General features: G+C 38.7%; 1 protein-coding gene across 1 annotated transcript; it reads right to left on the bottom strand.

Moving 5' to 3' along the window:
• Positions 1-1027: 1027 nt before the first annotated feature.
• On the bottom strand, positions 1028-10698 carry LOC104958505 (protein Niban-like; the record flags this gene model as incomplete). Its single annotated transcript, XM_010786251.1, has 9 exons — positions 1028-1174; positions 1795-1982; positions 2071-2233; positions 2552-2656; positions 5625-5740; positions 6587-6751; positions 9368-9482; positions 9598-9726; positions 10568-10698. Coding segments are annotated over 9 exons (1259 nt in total), but the record flags the coding sequence as incomplete, so codon positions are not given.
• Positions 10699-23229: the final 12531 nt, after the last annotated feature.

Genomic DNA, 23229 nt, shown 5'->3' with positions numbered 1-23229 from the left:
GAAAAAATGCTTTGTTGTCATACTGAAAAAAATTATAACCTTAAATTGAAAGATCTTTGAAAGGAGATGGAAAATTCTTATAGCCCTTTACATAATAATCTTGAAAATAACTGATATCATTTGCAAGATCGAAGCAAGGTTTATATGATTGATGATTCTGGCTGCACCTTACACCAAGTAAATAGCTCGTACAGTATGATACTCTCGTCCAAAATTGTGAGTTGGTTCAGAGCTGACTTTCAAATGTTTTGTATACTAAAACTGGCAAGATAGAGGGGTACATTATAATTAAAGGAAACGTGTCCCTTATTTCCAAAGCTCATGCAAAATTAACCAACTGTACATAGACACACCTGCATCCTCAAGAGAGGGGGTAAAAGGGCACATCCGCTCTGAAGAAGGGGTCTTCCATTAACTATCGTGACATCTGAATGAAGGAAGTGGCCTCTCTCCGAATTTGTTTTGAGTGGCCATTTCAAAAGAGGTCATGCATCACTTTAAAGTCAAACCCCAGAAGGCCTAATCACACACACAAAACCCATACACAAACCCACACACACGACATAGGCCAATGATCAAAAGTGTGTCTCTACCTGCCCAAGTTGACACAAAGACACACACACACACACACACACACACACACACACACAGGATGAGATTAGATCAGACAGCAGTTGAATGACCCAAATACAGAGCCAAAGATAGCATCTGAAAATCCCATCAGTGTGGATTATCACTACAACCAAGGTTTTCATTATTTACACTGAAACACACAGTGAATGTATTGAAGAAACATGCATTACAGTCACAAGAGCATCATAATCAGAAACACTTTAAAGATCCCCTCGGGGAACTGCTGGCTAATAAAATGAATATTTCACTCAAATGAAAATAACCTCTCCACCCACTCAGTCTGAGCGTCTGACGGAGAAAGCGAATGAAAAAGATCATACTGTTTGTCTCAATGGTGAAAGAAGTACTCTGGTACTTTGTCACTTTTCTTTTTTCTCCACTACTGTGTGTGTACCTGCTGCAGGTCGATCTGAGCGCTGTGGATCACTCCCTTGATGTTGGAGAAGCCGAACCTCTCCTGCAGGTGCTGCAGTTTCTCCTGTAGGGAGCCGATCTTCTGGTAGCAGCTCAGCAGGTTTGGTCTCGCCATTTTTGCAAGAGCCTGAGGCACAAGCAGAGGATGGGGTTATGGATTTTAAAGCCCCCTCAAGAGTATTAAAACACATCCTTTCTTTAGCATCCATATTGTTTCCAAATCATGTCTAAACAGATTAGCGCATCAAAGTGGAAAATCCATTGGAGTTCTTCCAAGTTGCCTTTTAGTTGTATATACACTCAAAACATTTTTTATATAGAATGCAATATCTTAGATACAACCTAGAAGGTAAAACCAAATAATTATCGGATGTTTTTCTCTGAAAGAATTTATTTAAATGATTATTTTGGTTTATAGTAATACGTTCATAATCTGAGATTAAATATCATTCATCATTTCAGCCCAACTATTTTGTTTTATGGGACAACAATGTGGATATACTTTAGAGTATGTCTGTTAAGAGTACAGTACAAAATGTGTTTTATTTGGTCACATGGGTTGGGCTCTTTAAAATGTTACAGCAACATTCTTTAGTAGAATTTGTTGGGTAGACACTTTTCTAGATTGAGTCTTAAAAAAAAGAAAATGTATTATTATTAAAATTAATTCTGATGTGACTATAAAAGATGATTATTCCTCAGTTCATTTGACCAATCTTTTCTGTAATATATTTATTACAACCACACCTCCTTCACTTGCTCATTGTCCACCAGCATCATGACGTCCTGGCACAGCTGGTCCATCATGGTTTCACTCAGCTGCCGTCCCTCCTGGAAGCCTGAGCTGACGGGCTCCATCAGCTCCTCCAGCACAGAGCCCAAGTACGGCTGCACCGACTCACAGCACAGCTTCTCTGCTGGCTCCGATACTTTGGCTGGAGGGAGAAGTTAAACGTTTATTCTCAGAAAACAGCCATGCATCACAGCTCAGCCTGTGTTTGGCAGTCGGCCTCTGGACGTTACCTCTGACTTTCTCCTCCAGCTGCCATCGGGACTCGAGGATCTGGTCCATGTCGGAGTGGATGAGAAACTCCTGCTGCCGGAGCGATGTTCGACATTCCTCCTTCAGTGTGGAAAGTCCCTCCAGCAGATGCTCCTGGATCAGGATGTAGGCCGCCTCCACCGTCTGGGCAGAATACAGTAATTAATCAAAGGTCCATGATTTCGGCTATATTAATTTGCTACTGCTTTACAAAATGAAACTTTAGAGCCATAATATAATTCAGGGAATGGCCTACAGTATGAAGGCACAATTTATCCTTTCAGATTTGACTGGGTTAAGTTTGTGATTAAACAAAAATATAACCCTGAGACTGACATTAATATGCTCTTCGGGTGCCAATTTGCAAATAAAATAATACTTTTTTATTGAATGGAGAAGGAAACAGCTGCATCATCAGTCACAGGATATTAAAAAAGGTATCAAGTTAAAAGTGTGACTCACAGCAAACCACACTCTCTTCTTCTCCGTCTTCTTGGCCTTGAGGTGAGGCAGCATGTCTTTCTCCAGAGACGGCAATAACTGCTCCATCACCACGTTGGCCATCACCTGCAAACACACACAGGAATTCAATTATCACTATTTTCCAACACATCATTTAACATCTCAACTGTCTAAAACATTTCAGGGTTGCCAAAACCCAAAGTGATGTTGGATTGCATTGCGTTTGGCCACCTGAGACTATTCAATTACTACTCAGTTTGATTATAAAACACAAAGGTATTTAGGAATATGCATTCTATACAGAGCCTTACATAATAACCTACTCCTGTTTTACCTTATTGCAGATATTTATGTGTTAATCTTAAAATGACAAGAAATTGCAGTTTAGAAATGTCAAACTAGGTTTAAAGTCTTTTTTAATTTTTTAAAGGTGACTTTGTACACTAACATTGTACCACATATTATGATTCTGGTCACAAATAAAAAATAAAAAAAAGTATAAAAAGGCCTCCAAAATTGCTTGAACTTGTTGAAAAAAAAACACATTTTGTCTAAAGATGTGGATTCATATCTCCAGTTTAACCAACAAGTGGGCAAAAGTCTTAAAACTAGATTTTAACTAAAAAAAGCATCAAATTTTCCCATTGAGAATGTGCTTCAGTTATGCATAGTACCAAAAATAACTCTTTACTAACCGCAAAAATTATGCTGTTAAAACAAAAAGCAAACAAAACTGATGTCGCCCAGTTTGTAATCCAGCCTTGGTGAAATGAACTTAAAACAAAGAGCTTGATAAACCCCAAATGCCTCAACTGGGGTTATGAAGAAATCCTCTCAATCAAATCCAATTCTCAATTATTTTTTAAGATGACCTGCCAACTAACAGAAGACAGGATGACATGTACCACTGAAGATTAGTCCTTCTTACAGTTTTTTGGAGAGTGTAAAGGTTATTTGCAACCAATCTAAACTGGTAATGGATACAGTATTTGTAAAATAAAATGATAAACTCCACTGAAAAACATTATTTTGAGGAGCATACTTTTTGTTCAAGTGCATTTATTGAAAAGTCCCTTTTTTCTAACAAAATAAAAAGGCATCAAAAATATCCAATAATAAATCATTAAGCCTGGATATATTATGGTATTGGGTTTTTTGATAAATTGCTTAACTGCTTACTTAACACAAAGATAAGTGAACTCTCTGCTCACTCACTTTCTATCTATCTAACCATTCGTTAAGTTTGACAGCTTTTATGATTTAGCAGCTGCTGACACTCTTTACTCTGACTCTGCCGACATTTCATTCATTCCTCGCATGTCTCAGCTCTGACGAACGCTATGTGCAAGAAAGAAAAAAATGCTGTTGAGTGAGGGCAAGCATGTGTACTCTGGTATGTATTTTTATTACACGTGTATGAGCTGCACACTTGGGGCACAAAACAGGAAATGTCTGAGTTATTACTAAGACAAATTGCTTTTAAATTGTGTGTGTGGGCTTCCTGCAGCAAGTCCTACTTCCTTTCACCTTCAACTGATTGTGCCTAAACACAATGTGAGCGAAACAACAAAACAATGGAGCATTTAGCCTGTCACCATGCTCTGCTTTAGAGGAGCACCAGGAGAAAGCACAACACATAGCAGAGAGCATGGAGAAGAGCAAAGAGAGTAAGGAGGACAGTCTGAAGCAATAAAAGCTCCTCTCATCTCATGTTTTTCCCAGAGAAAGCATGAGGAGTGTGAGGATGCAAATGAGACTGATGGTACACACCCTGCAGCCTGTAAACACTGTAGGAAAGGGAAGCTATTATATAGCAACCGAATACCTATTTATAGGGGCCCTATTATGCGTTTTTGGTTAGGTGGTTTCCCTTTCCTGTAGTGTGTTGTATATATGTTTGTTTATTTAAATAGCCTGCAAAGGCTAACATCCCAAAGTTCCCTCCAGAGGGAGTTTCTCTAACATGACTCGAGTCACATGACTTGACTCAAGTCGCATATTTTTGGACTTGAGACTTGCTTGACTAACATTGATAAAAAACTTGACTTGACTTTGACTTGGTATTCATGACTTGAGACTTGACTTGCTTGACTCTCACCACAGTGACTTGGGACTTGCTTGATACTTGTAGGTCAATACTTGAGACTTGCTCATGACTTGCACATGTAGGACTTCCTCCCACCTCTGCTATGTACCACTTGCGCTTCTATTGGCTAGTGCTCCAGCAGACTTTACATGATAGGCTAAGGGACGGGACATCTTTAAGCGGTTGACTTATCACAACAGAGCCAGCCAGCTAACCAATCAGAGCAGACTGGGCTCTGGTTTCAGACAAAGGGTGAAAAGAGGTGCTGCAGCACAGGCAGTATGAGGAAAATAAAGGCCTTTGAATTCACCCTAAGATTGCTTTAGAAAAATGTGGGACACACATGTTGTACATCATGCTGGAGCAACTGATGTCAGATTCTGTCTATTCAAATGGTTTTATCGTCAGCCAACCACGGTGTGCTGCTCCTCACAAATGTTTTGGTCTCACAGCTGAACATCTGTTTCATGAATTTGCTTAAGTGGTCTGCAAGCTCAAGTTTCTCTGTTTGACACACAGAGATAATAGTTCATGGTTCACCAGGGGATAGAGTGAGACTCAGTGGATGGTCAATGCAACAAGAAAGGAAAAACATAGGGGAACACTACATTTGTCTTTTTTCCAGTTTTTCTGTACTTTTTTATCTTTTGTTTGACTTTCTTTGCAAGAAATCCTGGGGATTATAGTCAGAAATGAATACTGTTGATTATTTGCTTACTCAGCAATTGCAATTGGGATAAAATATGAATCTCATGTCTGTGTGTTGAGTACAGAGTCAAGACTTAGCCTAGTTTAGCATGATGACTGGAAAAAGGGGGAAACAGTTGGCCTAGCACCTACAGGCATCTTTAAACACATTCAATAACAGTGAGGGTATTTCCCATCAATCTTCTTTAAACTATTCTTTAATAAAAGGTGTAGATGAATCCTATAAATCTACTGAGGATCTAAATGAATAGAATAATTAGTTGAGAGTTTGGGACGTACCCTGACATCACTTCCTATCAGCATTTCCCAGGACTCGTATCGGTCTTTGTCCTGTCTGTAGAGCTGGATGGCTTTGAGGAAGGCCTGCACTTCACACGTCTTCTTCTTCAGGAAGTCTGACAGAGAGGGAAGAGATGGAGATTTAAAAAAACTACCAGGTTAAGAAACTGCCAGAATAATTTGTCATCATTCTCTTGGTTTTAAGCTATGATGTGAGCTGAGTGTAAAGCTACATCTCCTCGCTGGGCTGCACAGAGAAGGGATGTTCTGCTTCAACATCATTATATAAAAAAAGTCTTGAACGTCTCTGCTCCTCGGAGCTGGTGTGGCAAGTCTGTTGCCATGGAAACTGTCGAAAGTGGTTTAAGTGATGGTATGCAACCTAAATCTATCTCTCGTCATCACTTAGCTGTGATCAGTTTCAGTTAATTCAGTCTGTAACAAGTAATGATGCATTCCGGCAGAGTAACATGGATCATTAGGTACCATCTAATGAGCTATACATGTTATAACGTTTTTTAAATCAATATGACACTGGAGATAGGACAATCCTTTTCCATATTCTGGCTGCAACTAAATCATTGTCATCATCCATAAATCTGCCTATTCTCCTAACAGATTAATCTTTTAAATGTATGAAATGCCACATAATAGGGAAACCATTCGTCTGAAATGGCAAACAACTGTTCCAATCCAGAATATATTAAATCTACTATTAAATAAAGGCCTCAAAAACCGGTAAAGCTTGAACATTGGAAGAAGGCTTAAAAACTAAATGTGTACTGACAAAATAAATGAAATTGAAAGACGTGTAATTTTCTCATAGACTTCCATGCAATTTGCCTTCTTTCTGTAACCATTGGAGTTGCCCCCTGCAGGCTATCAGAGGGATAAGACGGCCATTTTAAGCCACTCCCCCATTGGATTTATTTCCAGATCAGGGGGCTGCTCGCTAGTCTCACCCTGGTTCTGGTGCCTGATGCAGTCTGACAGGATGGAGAGGAAGGCGTCCTGCTTGGCCTGCTGTTTGAAGCAGAAGTAGGAGTCCCTCCTGTAGGGAAGACGCAGGTAGACGGGAAACTGTCCCGGCATTCCAGAGAGAGGAGGAGCAAAGTCCTCATTCACATCTGAAACAAAAGATCAGCTGAGGGTGAGCACCAAAATAAAAGGAAAGACGATGTTTCAAACACATTAATGGTTTAATGTTGGGTTGGTTGGTTTGAATGTTTAGTCCACACCGACTTTTTATCAAGTATGATATCGAATGACCACATCCTTATTTCTATCTGAATTTGCTTCATATTAAACACAATCTTCTAGGTACATCAACTGAGTGGGCGTTTCTGCTACCAGTAGTGGAAAGTACATTTACTCAAGTACTGTACTGAAGCACAATTTTGAGATACATGTCCATGAATATTTAAATATTATGCTGCTTTATAATTTTACTCCAATATATATATATCAGAGCGGAATATAAAAGTTTTTGCTGCACTACTGTACATGTATTTGGCAGCTACTTTCACTTACAGATATACAATTATTGAGTAAAATACATCGTAAATGTTGTAATTATGCAAATTATTTAAAAATACTTAAATACTATAGGTAGGTGGAATCACAATCTGTAACCATAAATGTAATAAAAGAGCTAGAACACCATAATATTATACATTTATATATAAATAAATAAATCAATACTTTATTTTTTTTTAATATCACATTAGCCCTACTAACTGGTACATCGCGTCAACCCTAATGAGTACCTTTTGTACTTTAAGTTTATTTCAATGCTTTTATATGTAACAGAGTATTTCTACACTGTATTAGTATATGGGTTCTATGGTGGGCAGATTATGTTTTACTGTGTGTGTTTAAAATAAAGAAGACGAGTAGGGTGGATTATTATTTTACTTCTACTCTAATAATCTCTGTTCAAAACGTTTAAACTTTATGACCCCATAACACATGGATGTTCTTTAAAGCTTTAGGGAGTGTGAACTTGTGTCGGGAACAGAATATCTGAGAGGAAAGAGACGCATGGCTGACTCCTGAGCTCTCATATTTCATGTTATAGACTCTCACAGCTTCAGTGGCTGAACCACTAAGCCAGATGAGCCTTTTGGGGCTTTGAGCACCACAACACGGTGCTACTTTGCAGCTCATATTTTCAACACTCTTGCAAAAACAATCTTGATTGATAAATTGCTCCACAGTAAAGAGGAAAAATATATCAAACATCTTTAGATTTTTGGATAAAATATCCCTTTAAACTTAACAGCTATTTATTGCTGTAAGAGGACAAGGCTAACAATGAGTCAAACTACAAAGTGTGCCTTTTTAGTTCATGTTTATACTGGTGGCAATTATACAATTCTCTATAAACAGACATTCTCAAGGATAGCCTTATCAGTCATTATGATTTAAGTCATGCTCTGAGTGTTTGTTTTTCTTAAACAATGCTTATTTCATTCCTTCAGTCCTTCTTGGCTCCCACCTGAGCTTCTTTAAGCTTTGAGCACCCGTGGGTGGGAGTTTGTTGTTCAAGATCTAAGTGGGAACACTTCAGGTTTCTCTTTTGTTTAAGAAACAAGTCCTACAATTTAAACATGAAATGTATTATCTAGAGGGGTAATAATGTCTTCTTTGTGTGTTAATAGAATGGATAATGATGTGTGATAAGATATTTCACATTTTACTGATGGATAATGATGATTAGAGATTGTAAAAAGAAACAAAATACATGTATTTTCAGAATTATTTTCTATTTAAACTTAATTATAGCCTGTATATTCTTTGCATTTTGAAAATGTTCGAAACATTTAAGGATGATATTTATAACAATTTAACTTATTTAAGCTTGAGTTCCGCATTTTGTTACAGAGTACATGATCCTGCAGGTTCATCTGTAAATAGAATTCTTTCTTATTCATAATCTATAACTAACAGGCGAACATAGCGCACAGGTCAAAACACCCAGCATCTCTTTATGAGAGCATGCTTGTGTGCAAACAGCCAAATTGTCATCATTACGTCATAAACTCATCCTCTGCACAGATTACTGCGTATTCAGCACAGACACACAACTGTTTCCAAAATACCAGAGGCTGAAATGACCTCGATAATTGCTCCGTGTTGAAAAATCTGCAGGGATATTTTCAGGACAGATAATCGAGGGCTGAGACTTTAAAGTCTGTAAACACAATAGAGGCGCAATAAGGCTGTGATATCCACTGCACACACAAACTACATTCTGATAGAGGAACAAATGGAGAAGATTTTGCTATTTTAGTTTGTAGACATTAATCACGTAGGGATCATATATGCTGTCTTCAGTGCTGAATGAAGTATGCAGATGCTTTTCTTAAAAAGGAGAAAACACTCCCATTACAAGTAAAAGTATTTTGGAAAGTAAAAATCCATCTTTTTCAAAGGAATAATACTTATATAAGTGTTGCCTAACTTTTCTCTGGAACTCTCCAGAAATACTGTTTGAACATAATTACGAATGAGGGTAGAACTATTTATTTTTGAGAAATGGCTTGCTTTAGCAGTTTAGCATATTAGCACGTTATAGCATGATTTCAAAAATAGCTATAGGCTATAGCTGATGCTAACAGTAACAGTGAAAAGACAACATAATAATATAACAAATATTGAATTAGTGAACAAGTAACCAATGCTCTGTGTTGTTTTTTTATTTTTGTTCAATTACATGATAAGAGTTATAAGGCTTTACTTACTGGTTTCATCAGTGAAGAACTTGTCCACCATGGCCATGTACTTCTCCTCTGTGGTCAGAACACTGCCCCCTGTAGGCAGCATTTTCTGGCGTGGAAGCATCCCTTTTAAAAAAGTCTGATGGAAGAGGAAAGAAAAAAGTATGATTAGAGGGCGACAATTGGTATGGAGATTGAATTGTCCTTTTGTACTGTTGACGCTGTTCATTTGACTTGGTGGCTGTCCTGCTCACCTCCAGGCTGTCGTGACACTCCAGGCAGTAGTTGGCTCTCACCACCACGTACCTCTCCTTCCACTTCCTGGTTTCGTCAAAGAAAAGGACCGCCTCTTCGTATAGCACCTCGCCCTCCTCAGTAGCCTCCTGGTCGGCACAACACATACAATTGATACACAGCTAAAAATGTGGCACAGATTTAAATGTTGTTCTAGGTGGGGATTCAACCACTGACTCTCTTATTGGTAGAAGCCCATTTAACCCCTGATCTACAGACGCCTCTTGAATGAATGACTATCAATTTTGAAACTATGACATAAACTAAGATGAACATTTTTGGGAAATCATACTCTGATGAGTATCTCTATATTTTCACCTTCCGTCAAGGTTACGGTCCATTTGTAATTGGAAATAATTTAAATTGTAAATGTGTGTATGTTGGAGGATTACAACAACACTACTGGCCTGATTTTCTTGAAATTTGATTTAGGTGTGTGTCATGAACAAGAGAAGAACACATTTAATTTAGCAGCAGATCTAAATCCCGAAGCTGATACACAAGTTATTCCCTGGAAACAGCCTTGGTAGAGGTTGGTGCTCTTCTAGCGTCAATGAGACAATTCAAACAATTTAAAGCAGGAGAAAACACATCAGGTCAGGCTGGATTTGATAATCAGGAAAACAATAACCTTTGATTACTTTTACTTATTTGTCATCATGGATTGTTTTTCAATCAGCCCTTTCATTAGTGAGTTTGAGAAGAGTACTTCTGGCTGTTTGTTTTATCCATCTCCTAAATCTGTCCCTGTAACATATTTAAAATGAATCATCTCTGTCTCAAGCTGGATAATATTTCAGATGTTAGTCACACCTGCACATATTCTCACTCCTCCATTACGCTGTCAAACCGTAACCAAACCTTTGATTAATTCGACCCATTTGTAGTAAGTTCTGACTCAGATGTCTGGAACCAGTGTGTGACACATACCTTCTGGTTGAGGAGCTGCGTGATCTTCTCCTTCCGCTGCTCCAGGTCATCTTCAACCTGAGAGAAACGGGCCACAGAGAACTGCTTCCTGTAGTACGGGCTGAACTCCTTCAGCGTGGTCTCAGCCTGGCCTGCAGGAACACACAGAAAAGAAGCCAAAAGATAAGTAACTGACTGCTTTTATTAGGATATGAAAGCAACAAAAACATTTCAATAGAACTGATTATGCAGACGACCGGTGTCTCAAAAGACAACCCATTTGTACTCAATGAGGCCAGACAGAGAAGGATATTCATGGCACAATCTGATTTGTACCTAAATTAAGTCATTTAAAAAGAGGACTTTTTCAGATTCATATTACTATTTTGTGTCTCTATGTGACATGTCTCCATGTTTTAGTGTTGAAAAAGTGCTTAATTTGTCTCATACTGCCTGTGCTGCAGCACCTCTTTTCACCCTCTGCTCTGATTGGTTAGCTGACCGGCTCTGTTCTGATTGGTCGACACTTAGAGATGCGTCAGGTATGAGGATGTATGTGCCGCCCCCGTTAGCGTATCATGTACAATGTATTAGAGCGCTGGCCAATAGAAGCCAGCAAGTGTTACACGGTGATGTCACTATGTCATGGAGGTTTCTGGCTTTGCAGACCATTGATATGCACAAAAAACTATATAACACTCTACAGGACATAGAGAACCAAAAAAGCATAATAGGGCCCATTGAATTACAAGCGATTTCCCTGCTAGCTCTCTTCATGTTAAGCAAGGCTGACCCCAGATCTGCACTGAACACACAGACATGAGATTTATAGCCATCTGAATATCTCACTTTCCAAATATTTCCCAAAATAAGAAAGAGATTACTTGCATTAAAACAGCCAAGTTAAAAATATAATACAAACCACATGAAGTTGGAACTGAACTGGTCAAAACTGGTCAAAACTCTTTTGGTTGTGTTGCGTTTGCCAAAGAACACACACAACAGAGCTTTCTAAAATCAAAACCTGAGCTCATCTATGTGCTCATTTTCCATCTCTTCCTCTGTGCCGAGACATGCCAAAGTCTTCCTCCCGCCTGGATAACAAACACCAGATGACATCACACTGTTCCCGAGGTGATTTCTGCATGATGCTGTAATCCGGTCACTGAGGTTAGTGTCTCTCTGGATCCTCTATCCATTATAAGACATCTAATCAGACTCTGTCCGAGTCCCCAAGGCCTCTGTCACGACATCATACATTCAGTCCCTCCTGTGGTCTATCAATATACGGCTATCTGGCAGCGCATTCCCATTATTTGAGAGAGAAACCTCTCAGATTTCACTCTGCTTAAACCCGGCCAGATTCCTGGCGCAGAGGGATTTTGTTTCTTAGGAAAAACACAACAAAGAATAAAGTCACTGCAGAGAGTTCCCCATGTTTCTGTCTTTTCTCTGCACGGCTGCAAACCACATCACCGGGGCACAAAGAGAAAACATTAAATGAGTATTTACGCTGCCTTAAATGCTCAATATCCACAAACTATGAGAGGTAATTCCCAGTGACACATCCTCCACTTAATGGATAAACATGCCTGAGCGTGCGGTGGCTGTTTACTCTCTCCCTCTCAGTGTTAATGTCGGGGTCCGTGAGCTCTGTCATTATCTCTCTGGATGTGTTACAGCAGGGGTGATGGCACGGCGCCACCACAACCCGGCTCAACGTCACCATGGAAACAGAAGCTGCGATCCTCCGTTACACTGGGTTTGAGAGTCGAAAAAACAAATTCTGAGGCTTCGAAGGGCGAAGAAAAGGGAAACCTTTTTTTAATGATAACAAAAGAAATCCCTCATGTTTACCTTAAAATTCAATTATTTCAAAAATGCATAGGAATATAATTAATGTTTTTAGAGAAAGTTCAAAGGGATCACAAAACAATAACATTCTAATTAAAATATAAATATATAATTAATAGCTATTTAAGGTATTTGATCTTCAAAAAGGGACCTTCATTTTTCAATTGAAGTCTAATTCAGCCATGACTTTTGTGTTACTTTTTAAATTTCATACATTTTTACCCCTTAAAAAAACTTTTTAATTTAAGTGGTAATCCATAAAGAAACCCATATCTTGTTATAGGTCAATAAATAACCCCTTAATTTAGGAAATTCCTTATATGCGCCTCTTTATATAAAGATATTTTTGTTAAGGACTCAACTTGGGGTAGCTGTATTATTATATTACATTAGTGTAAGGATCACTAACTCCTTAAATCAATCCATATGAAAAATGCATTAATACTTATAATCCATAATTAGATTTTGAAAGATTACCCTATTGAATACCTGGATGATACATTTTTTATGTATGCTTGTTTCACGTATTTTAGAGCCCTAATGTAAACCTAACTCACAACTTTAATAACTTGAATCAATAATGAATTCCAATGTCAAATGTTTCAAATAGTATAAATTAGGGATAACAAAATGTAAGAGCCTTGAAATGAAGGTGTTCTATTATAAATTTCTGGCCACTATACCAAACAGGTATAGGAGACCGATGGGTAGACCTAGGACCAGGTGGAGGGATTATATCTCTTCGCTGGCCTGGAAGCACCTTGGGATCCCCCAGTCAGAGCTGGTTGATGTGGCCAGGGAAAGGAACGTTTGGGGCTCTCTGTTGGAACTGCTACCTCCGCGACCCGACCACGGATAAGCGGGAGAAGATGGATGGATATACCAAACAGTAAGTCACACATCTAGATTAAGATTTTTGGCGTGGATGAAGCATAATGAAATGTATTTTACCAAGTATTATTGTTCACAGCTAGGCAGCAGTTGTTTTAATCAGCAGCTGCAGTGTGAAGCTGGATCTCAGGGGACCGCCCTGTTTTTTCCTCAGACCTAAACAATGCAGTGTGTAAAAGGTTAGCTCTGTGTCTGGTCTACCCGTTGACCCTGACAAGCCCCCTCCCCCCCTCCTCTGATCAGCTTCTCAGAGTGGATATCCTGGGCAGTTTCCCTCTCCTGACCCCACACATGCCATTGTGATTTCACAGGGTCTGTTCATCTGGGCAAGATTCAGTATGATCTTCTGAGGATATTTTGGGGGAGTATCCACATTTTTACTGACCCCCTGACCTTTGCTGCAGTGACACCATCAGTACGGAAAGAAGCTCCACAAAGGATGATTCCTACACATAGGGCAATGCTGCGATCAAATTGTCAACTTTACACACAATGTATCTTAATCTACTTTAGATGTTTGCTTTGGGGTTGCAAGACAAAACAATAGTTTTTTCATGATAATTTACAAGATGCAAGGAACATTTTGAAAATGGAGTAGTTTGGGCGACATCACCCCACAAAATAAGCTGCATAAATCAGCGAAAATCCCTATTTGCTCAAACTTGTGACTTCTCAGCAGCACAGGTTTGTTTTAAAAGGTCACATGCCAACAACTGTTGAGAACAACTGTTATAAATTAAATCACTCGGGTACAAGGTTAAACTTTTTCCAATAAAGTAGAAGCTGTGAGTCACTCACAGAAACCCCTCACAGACACAGAGAGACATTTTATTCTCTCTGTGCACAGAAAATGGATTTGATTTGTCAGTTAGTACAGATGTTTGTTCTGCTTTGGCTGCCAGCTGGGAGACACATACGTTTTCTGTTATAATTGACTGACTCATTCTCTGCAATTTGAGAAGCAGCAGCACAAATCAGGCTGGAGGAGGACTTTCTTCTCCTTCAGTGAGTCTCCCTGCTCCGAGTTCATTTTAGTCCACGTTGCAGAGTGAATGGCTGTGACGCCGGCCCCTAACTAAATGCCCAGCTGCTGTTAATGCAAAATATCTGCAGCCGCTGTTTGTTTAATTTATTCAGATTGGGTGGTTATGCAAACGCAGAGAGGAAGCCGGAGGAGGCTTGGAATATTTAGACAATCCTTCATGCATGTACAGCACTTTGGCTATATAAATAAAACTTGATTTGATTTCTTTAAAAAGAGGTTAATGTTAATAAGCATTGTATAGTAACGCACATACTTTGATTTTAGTCACTGCTGTTAAGACAAGGCACTTTTAGGGACTGTGTAAAAATTATTATTATACAAATTCGTTTTCTAAAATATTTCTATAACATATTATTCTTGATAGTCAATTGAGTGCCTCTGCTGTTTAAAACAAATATTGAAAAATATAGTCAAGCTAGGGCTGCACGATATTAGAAAAAACTGACATTGCGATTTATTTCCCCCCTGTGATATATATTGCGATGTGAAAACATACAGGAATTGAAAACCATCCTTTCTTGAACTTTAATGCTATACAATTGGTATTTTTTTTAACTATATTTAACCGGATGAAGGATTTTAGTCACGGACGTCTGGATCTTAAGTTATCAGAGCAACAAGCTGAGCTAGCCCGGTTAGCAGCGCCGAACTGCCCTGGAGAAACACATGAAACTACTTTATTCAGTGTTTTTACCTTTAATCACCAGGTCCGTTTGCTTTGGAGATTTGATTGTGATTTTTGCAGAGCCTGCATGTCACTCACTCAAGTACCCCTGACCCCTTGTTTTCCTTTTGTAGCAAGCAGCAAAATAATTTTAACATGACGTGTTTGAGTTAATTTGCCTACTTTTTTTTTTTTAAATCGCACGTCCTGCGATGTGAATATCGCGCATGCGCATATCGCGATTATCGTCACGACACGATATATCGTGCAGCCCTAAGTCAAGCCTAAGCACGACAATATTTGTTTTCCTATAGTCCCTCAGAAATGCGTTGGGGCTGCGCTAACTTGACATTACGGAATTATTATTATTAATCGACATAATCACAGATTTCTCACAATGCATGTTTTGTTTTTGTTTTGTTGCTGTTTTTCAGGGACATTTCTGATGAATCACAATGACTGTTAATGAGGCAGCGTAAGCCATCTGCCTGCCTCTCATTGCTTCCCTCGGCTCATTAAAACTGAGTGGCAAACACACATTATAAAAGACATTATATAAATCCAAGCATGATTGGGTCATGAAGAGCAAATTAACCACAGCCCACAGAGTTGGAAACGTACTACATCAGATACAGACACTTCCACACAACAGCTGCTTATGCATCAATGTGGTTACTACAGTGATGTAAAGGTGGAGCCACTGTGACTCTTTATTGGTGACATTACACTCACAGTTGGAGTCAGATATGGGGGTTTCCTTGTCTCATTACTAATGGGGGTTCCAGCCTGTTAACTTTGTGCATGCACTGTGAGAACTAAATTGTTTGTTTTTAGATGGTGACAATTAATTCAGATACAAGTTGCTCAGCTACTATTTTCCTAAAGTCTAGCAGCAAGGCCCAAACACAGCATAGAAACAGCTTTTTCTAGACCTCAGGAAAGTTTAAATATTCATAAATCTGCAGGGTTTGAATGTTTGCTGAGTGACTTTTACAGTCGGAGTCAGAGATATTTGGTTATTTTAAATACTGATAACAGTTTATCCCATCATGCCCAGGCTAAATAAATATATACTAACATTTTATTTGTATCATTATTTATTTATTTTAATCTTTCACTTTCACAAAAGGGACTGCTTTGTACTTTAAGGCATACGATGAGGCATGTTTCTTTGTCTCGTTTTATTTATTTATTTACACAGTATGTCAAATAAATAGATTTGTCCTGAAAAACAGTACATGTAATGCAATACATAAAACATGTTGGAACCTAGAACATTAAACTCCCCACACATGATTTAGATTTTATTTCAACCCTGACTTTATTTTAAAGTAAGAAATGAGCACATATGGACTGACTTTGTAGAAAACACACAGAGCAACAGGTAGAGATTGGCACCCTCACTCCCAGGAGAACGCTCATGTTGCATGAATGATCACCAAACTGTAAACAGGCATCCATCAAAAACAGGTTGTCCTGCTAATGTATGCTGCAACCTGCACATTGAAAGATAAGACACAAATACCTCCTGAGTCGCTAAGCTGCACTCTACTCCACTGATTTGACCTCTTCTATAACGATGACAACATTCCAGATTGTATCTCTGAATAATGGTCTAAAGAAAGAACGTTAAAAGCTGGATCCGAAGGCAGATGATTAACATCACATACCATATGATTGTTTCTTCTGACTGTCAGCACAAACTGAACCAGACACCTTAATATAAATGATAAATATCTTAATTGAATATTTGTAATGTTTGCACCAAGGTATGCATGTATGTATTTTATTCTTTGTGATTTAGTTTCACTATAACCTTTGTGTCTTCCTTTATTACCTGCCTCGTGACAGGATCAACCAATCAGCTCTCAATCATCAATTCTTGCTCTCCTAGTGAAACAACACAATCATGGCAAGAAGCAGGAAGAAATATTTTGTAGAGTATCACACAGTTTGTGTGTCCTAAATCGTAATTAAAAAAAATAAAACAAGTCGAATTTCTTTAATTATTTATCTTAAAATGTGGGAGAAATAGATTCTAATTGTACAACTTTTTTCAAGTGCCCACAAGGGTTACGTCGTTTGGGAAAACCATGGTAGCTGCACATGCTATACATATTGAACTACTGGGTTTTACATCAGACAGCCCTCTCCTGTCCTCTGCTCAACCCGGTATCCCGGCAAGACGTGAACATGTGACGATTTACCATGCTGGGAGACGTGAAGATGTCACGATTTCGTCCCTTCAAACGTGACAGTTACACAGTATTGTTAACCCATGTTAACCAGTGGAGAAATACCCGGAAACGCCAAGCAAACGCTACCCCGACGGTCGGTTGTTATTGTCAATATTAATATAATAATGATTTATTTTTTAATAGTCACACTCGATTACGCCGATTTTCTTGTTGCCCCAGCTGGTCAACACCTCTTTTAGCAGAAACGAAGGCTACATTAATGTATTAAATCAATGTTAATCCATGCGTGTGGATGTGGAATTAATGGACATGAAGCATAGACGTGACGTTGTGCGATTGCGTTGCCAGGTTACAGCTTCGGTTCATGTTAATTTACAAACTCTTCAACTACAACCGTATTTATATTTAAAAACATGTTAGAAGGCCTCACAAAATACTTTAATGTAAATTTAAATGTGAAGGAATGTGTGTATAACAAAATACATCCGTCATAAACGACACCGGAAACAGACGTAGGCAAGATTCTCAGCTCGATGATTTGGATGGTTTAGCCCAATGCACGCTGGGATTTGGTGAACACCTTCATGCCGATCTAGATCCCTCCGCTTCGCGTCGGGCTCCTGATCAGCCTATCGGTGTTCTTTTCCCCATAATGACCGCGCCGCAGCACATTATCCCTTACTTAAAACATCTTCTTTTTGAGATACTATGCTTCAACACAGCCATAGACAGAAGCGATAATTCCAGGGACCAATTTCTCTTTTAACATCCATATTCTGGCATGAAAGTCTTGTATTAAGACAAACGTGAACTTGCCAACCTAGCTGAAACCTATGTTGGCATGTGAGTGTTTGGTATGTGACCTGTGAGTGATTTAGGAATTCAACAGCTCTACTATAAGCTCACTGGAGAGACCTTCTCTTCCACCTTCATGATTTAGGCAGCAGAAGATAATGCACTTAATGCACTGGGAAACACAGTTCCTGCAGGGGGCATGTTTATGTCTTAGAGAACTTTAAATTGTGCCTTTAAAGTAACATAGTGACAACATTATGTCAGTCCAAAACTCACAGATATTCACTTTAACATGATTTAAAAACACAGAAAAGCTGGAAATCTTAATTTATTTAAATTAAAAAAGGTGAATTGAAAAAAGTTTGAGGAAGAAGATAGTTTGCTTCGTATAAGAGTATGGGAAAGTTATTGTGGTCTAAGGGTGTGTGCATGGAACACTAACATGTCAGCATATGTTAATGTATGTTTTCATAAACATTAACATGCAAGCACACATGATGACTAAGTATAGAGGAATGTGAAACACAGCGGACATCTTTACATAAGTTATAAGTATCATTCAATGCTAAACACAATCCACACTTCAAATTCTTTATGAAGAGATTAAAAAACAATAAAATCAATTAATGCTCTAAATATCTTTTCTTTCGCACATGTGTAGGCATTATGTAGCTGCTCATGGGAATTCACTGCACTGTGACGTTCAGAGATCCTCTTTGTGATGTCAGTGAGGAAATACCCCAGACACAGAGCAAGTCACTACAAGGCAGAAACATGCTGGACAAGCCACAATGAGAGTCTGTGTGCGTGTGTGTGTGTGTGTGTCAAAAATATGAATGTGTGCATTTGTTGTAGACTTTTCTCTCGTTTTCTAACTCTCAGAACGCACAGTGTAACGCAGAGAGCTTGGTGAGAAGTTAAACAAATATCTCTGTCTTGTTTACTCCATTTAGATCATCCATCTATCCATTAGCCATGTGACTGATGAGTGATGACTACTACATGGTAATAGTCCCTATTTTAGTCTGACAAAAGTAGGCTATTGGGCTGTGGTCCGGGGAAGTTAGTACCTGGGATCTCAGATCTGATCACACTTGAAAGTCTGACATTCCCAATCAAACAAGGTAGATGTTAAAAGGCACCAAAATGTGTCTATTTAGCTGCTGCAAAAAAAGAGAAAAAATGAATTGTGAACTGTTTTCAAGGGTGTAATTCCATGTCCTGATCAAAACAAAGACTCCTTGCTTGTTTGTACAACAACATAAATTAAAGGGAAATTGATTTGGACAATATAATAACGCTTTTTAAATCATCTCCAGCTTTTATATTAGTAGGAAAGAAAAATTGGTGTTGCAGCAGACATAACATTTTCTATCCAGTTAGTACAAAGAGTTTTTAAGGATTTTAGCAATTTATTTAGTGTTTTTAAAAAGGACCTTGTGGGTTTTTTCACAGATGGTCAGGGATTTATCTCTCAGACAATGGATGTGCTGCTTTGTGCCGTGTTTGCAGTGAGATTTCATAAGAGACAAAACAGAGGAGGGATAGACAATAATGATATAGATATGCACTAAGAAAGGTTGCATCACTCACAGCTGCCAGGTTTCACTGGACTGATGTTATTGACTGCAACACACCCTTATTATTAGAATAGAAAGCTGCTTCAGATGGGCGTGACCATTCCAAAGCTTTTTTGAGACAATAATAAATGAATCTGTCTGTCACTTTTACAAGCCGCAGAACTGGTCTGACGCTCACATACCATCAGACCTGGAGGATGCAGAAAACAATCAAAATCTTGACGTCCAGAACCAGTTTACACTCAATTTGATGCAGTTGTAAATCATGAGCTTTAAAATGTAAAGCTCCATTTGCTCTGAGATTGAAGCAGAAAATGAGCCAGATAAAACTTGCATGTAACACCAGAAAATTAGCAACATCTTTACACTTTAGCTACCCCTTTTCAAGTACACACAGACATAAGAGCCATCTGAATATCTCAGTCTCAGAAAAAACAAAACAGTTCATTTTCTAATATTTGTTTTTGAGAAACAACCATTTTACAGAAACAAAATAGGATATTTCAAAATCAGTATACTGAGACGTGATGACTATGGATCCCCCCCCACCAACAGTTTGGCACTCAAATGAACGTTGGATGAATTACTCAACCATCTTGTGAAATAATGTACTCCTGCTGGGAGAGCTGGTAACTCTAGCTGTTAGCAGCCAGAGCAAGATTCCATTGTGATACGTCATGATGTGTTCATGCTCTATTCAGTCACAAAGATTATTGGGCAAAGATAAATAATAACATATCATGATGTGCTTAAAATGTAATCTTGTATTCAATTGTTGTTTTGTCTAAGAAAACTTAAAATAAATACAGTTGTTTCAAAATGATTTTTTTCAAAACATTAGTTTTTAGAGAAGGTATGTTTCTCAAAACCATGATATGATGCAATCAAAATCATTTTGTGATAAATACATGCTTTCTTGTCCACTTGGGCAGCAGATTTTTATTGTGTTGTGTGGTCAGTCAGTCAGTCAGTCAGTCAGTCAGTCAATCAGTCAGTCAGTCAGAGTAAACAACAGGTGGGTTTCCAGCAGGGAGCCTGAGCAGCTTCCTCTCTTTGTGAGAGCAGTGGACTCAGATCTAAAATGTGTGTGTATGGGGGGGGGTCCTCCCAGCCCCTCTGAATATCTGAGGGATGGTGTAATGGCAGCTGGAGTGACACAGCGGGAAGAACTGACAGCAAAAACAACCAATCTCTACAACCTTTACAGCCATTTTAGGGAAATCTAAGTTACAATAACTTTTTATAACTGTGAACAAACTGTCTCGCATTTTAATTAAAACAGATAAAGACCTTTCTGATGGCATATACTGCCTGAAAACATTATGTTACGCTGTACACTGAGCTAAGTCTCATTTCACTCCACTAAAGAATCACCTACATCAGACTCAAACAACAGCTCAGCAAAGGAACATCTGGAAATGACTCAATGTACTGTAATTACTTTAGTAAAAAGTCCCCTGTGTAGTTTTGGACCTCTAGTAGTGTTATGTAGCTGTTTTAATAGCTTATGTACAACCACAAAGATGCGCATCCCTGCCAATATTTCACAGCACAGGTGGCAGTGACATGTCAAGAAACACAACAACGCAACATAAAAAGAGAAGAAGAAGATTGAAAGATAAATATGGATGCAAACAATACTGGATTTAAAATACTTGCTTAAAATCATCGCTGAAGCTCTTTTAACTAAGGAAATGCATACAATATGTTAGTTGAAGCTCAATACACACATGTTTTGCTGGGGAAGACTGAATGTAAACAACATTTGTCATCTTTAAAGTGTTTAACTAACCCTAACGTTGATAGTACAATTGTGAAGTGTTTTTTGTTGGTAATGAGTGTTACACAGAAAAAAAAATTTCATTCACGTTGATATAGTTAGTCCAGTCTTTAGAACATTTCAACCCTTCTGTCTCCAGAATGTAAAAATAACTACAACTTAGTTGGATCGTCATCATTAGCTGATGGCTTCACGTAGGGAAGAAGACGTTTGTTGAACAGGAAGAGGGGGCATCTAATAATTTATTTAAGAATGACGATAATCTTGCCAAAAACTAAATTCTACAAAACTATATTTGAACACATCATGATAACTTAAAAGATTTACCTTTGAACAATAATAATTGTTAACCTGTTGGCAACCCCAATTTAGCCAAGCAGGAATGTCGGCCCACCAGCCGTTAACAGCTAAAGCTAAGAATCTTTTCTCCAGACGATTCTAACACAGATGTGTTCTATTCAATCTGCACATCATTCATAAGCTGTATGGTAAACATTGGTTCCAGAGTACTGTGATCATTTTTAATCATCGGGCACTCAAGTTTCAAAAGGATTCGTCACAGCCCTGACAGTAAACAAACTTGAAATGTGTTTAACGTATTACAAGAGACCCCTGTTCAAATGAACTAACATGTAAGGCTCACAAACTTTTTTGCCGATTTCAACACAGATTTGTTGTTCAAGTCAACCTGCGCATCATAGATTAGCTGCAACATAAACAGATGCTCCACAGTGCGGTGGTCGTTTTTAGTCATACCGTTACTGGAGTTCACAAGTATTCGTCACAGCCCTAACAGTAAACAAACTGAGAATGCGTTTAACATATAACAAAAGACATTAGCAGCATCGACTGATGCTGGAGCTAACTGGCATTCTAGTCAAGACCATCTGTGAACCAGAACCAGCTTCAGACCAGGCTTATACCCATCCCGTCCAAACATATCAGTCACTGAGTGGATACTGAAACATTTCAAACTGTTGAGTAATGCAGACTCCACAGCAGAGCAGATGTTGAACCAGCATCTCCGTTTGGTGAAATATGTGAAGATAAACATGTGTCACCATACTGCCAGATGTAGTAAACATCACCACTGTACATCTATGCCAATGGTTTGGTGTGTTGTTTAGAGTCTCAGAGAGTTAAACAATGCCTTACACCAGGGCTGTCAAACTCAAATACACAGTGGGCCAACATTTAAAAATTGGTACTAGTCGAGGGCCGGACTGGTTCAATGCTTATTGCAAAACTTATTGCACATATTAAACCTGGAAATAACAAAGCTTAAATTATTGCCTATAAAAACAACATTAAACATTAAATAATCAGTTGCATTCATTTCTTATGGCTCTATCTGCAGCTTCATTTCTTATGATTACATTTTTCCACAGGCCAACAACAGCTTCAAAAAAACAATTTCCCTCAAAGAAAAAAACAAACATGCCCTGATGTCGCAAGAAAAAAAGTGCAAAAGGAAACATCCATTGAAACTCAGTTTGCTGCTCTCTAGTTCAAGCCAGATACTTGGCATCTAATCTTGGGTGCAAGTTCATCAATGTTTGGGGTCAGACTGAGCAGAGGAAATCCTCAGGATTGAGTGAGGGTGTGTGTGCAATATACCGGCGGGCCAGATCTAATAGTAATTAAAAATTAAAGCTGCGAGCAGCGTTGAGCGGGTCTTCGACGCTCCGCAGGCTGTTGTCCGCACGTCGACGTCAGGCAGATGTCTCGAGGACTCGGCCGTTGGCAAACGTGGGAAGTTTCAGGCCGATCGGACAACGTACACAGGAGTTACAGCAGTATCACAAACATTGTGTTTGATGGGGAGTGATCTGTCGCCATGGCAACGGAATTTGATGACACCCCATAATACGCCTAG

Source organism: Notothenia coriiceps, unplaced genomic scaffold (assembly GCF_000735185.1).
Source record: "Notothenia coriiceps isolate Sejong01 unplaced genomic scaffold, NC01 NC01_scaffold00001025, whole genome shotgun sequence".
Lineage (NCBI taxonomy): Eukaryota > Metazoa > Chordata > Actinopteri > Perciformes > Nototheniidae > Notothenia > Notothenia coriiceps.
The sequence above is the reverse complement of the archived record's forward strand: the minus strand, read 5'-3'. Positions and strand labels throughout refer to the sequence as shown.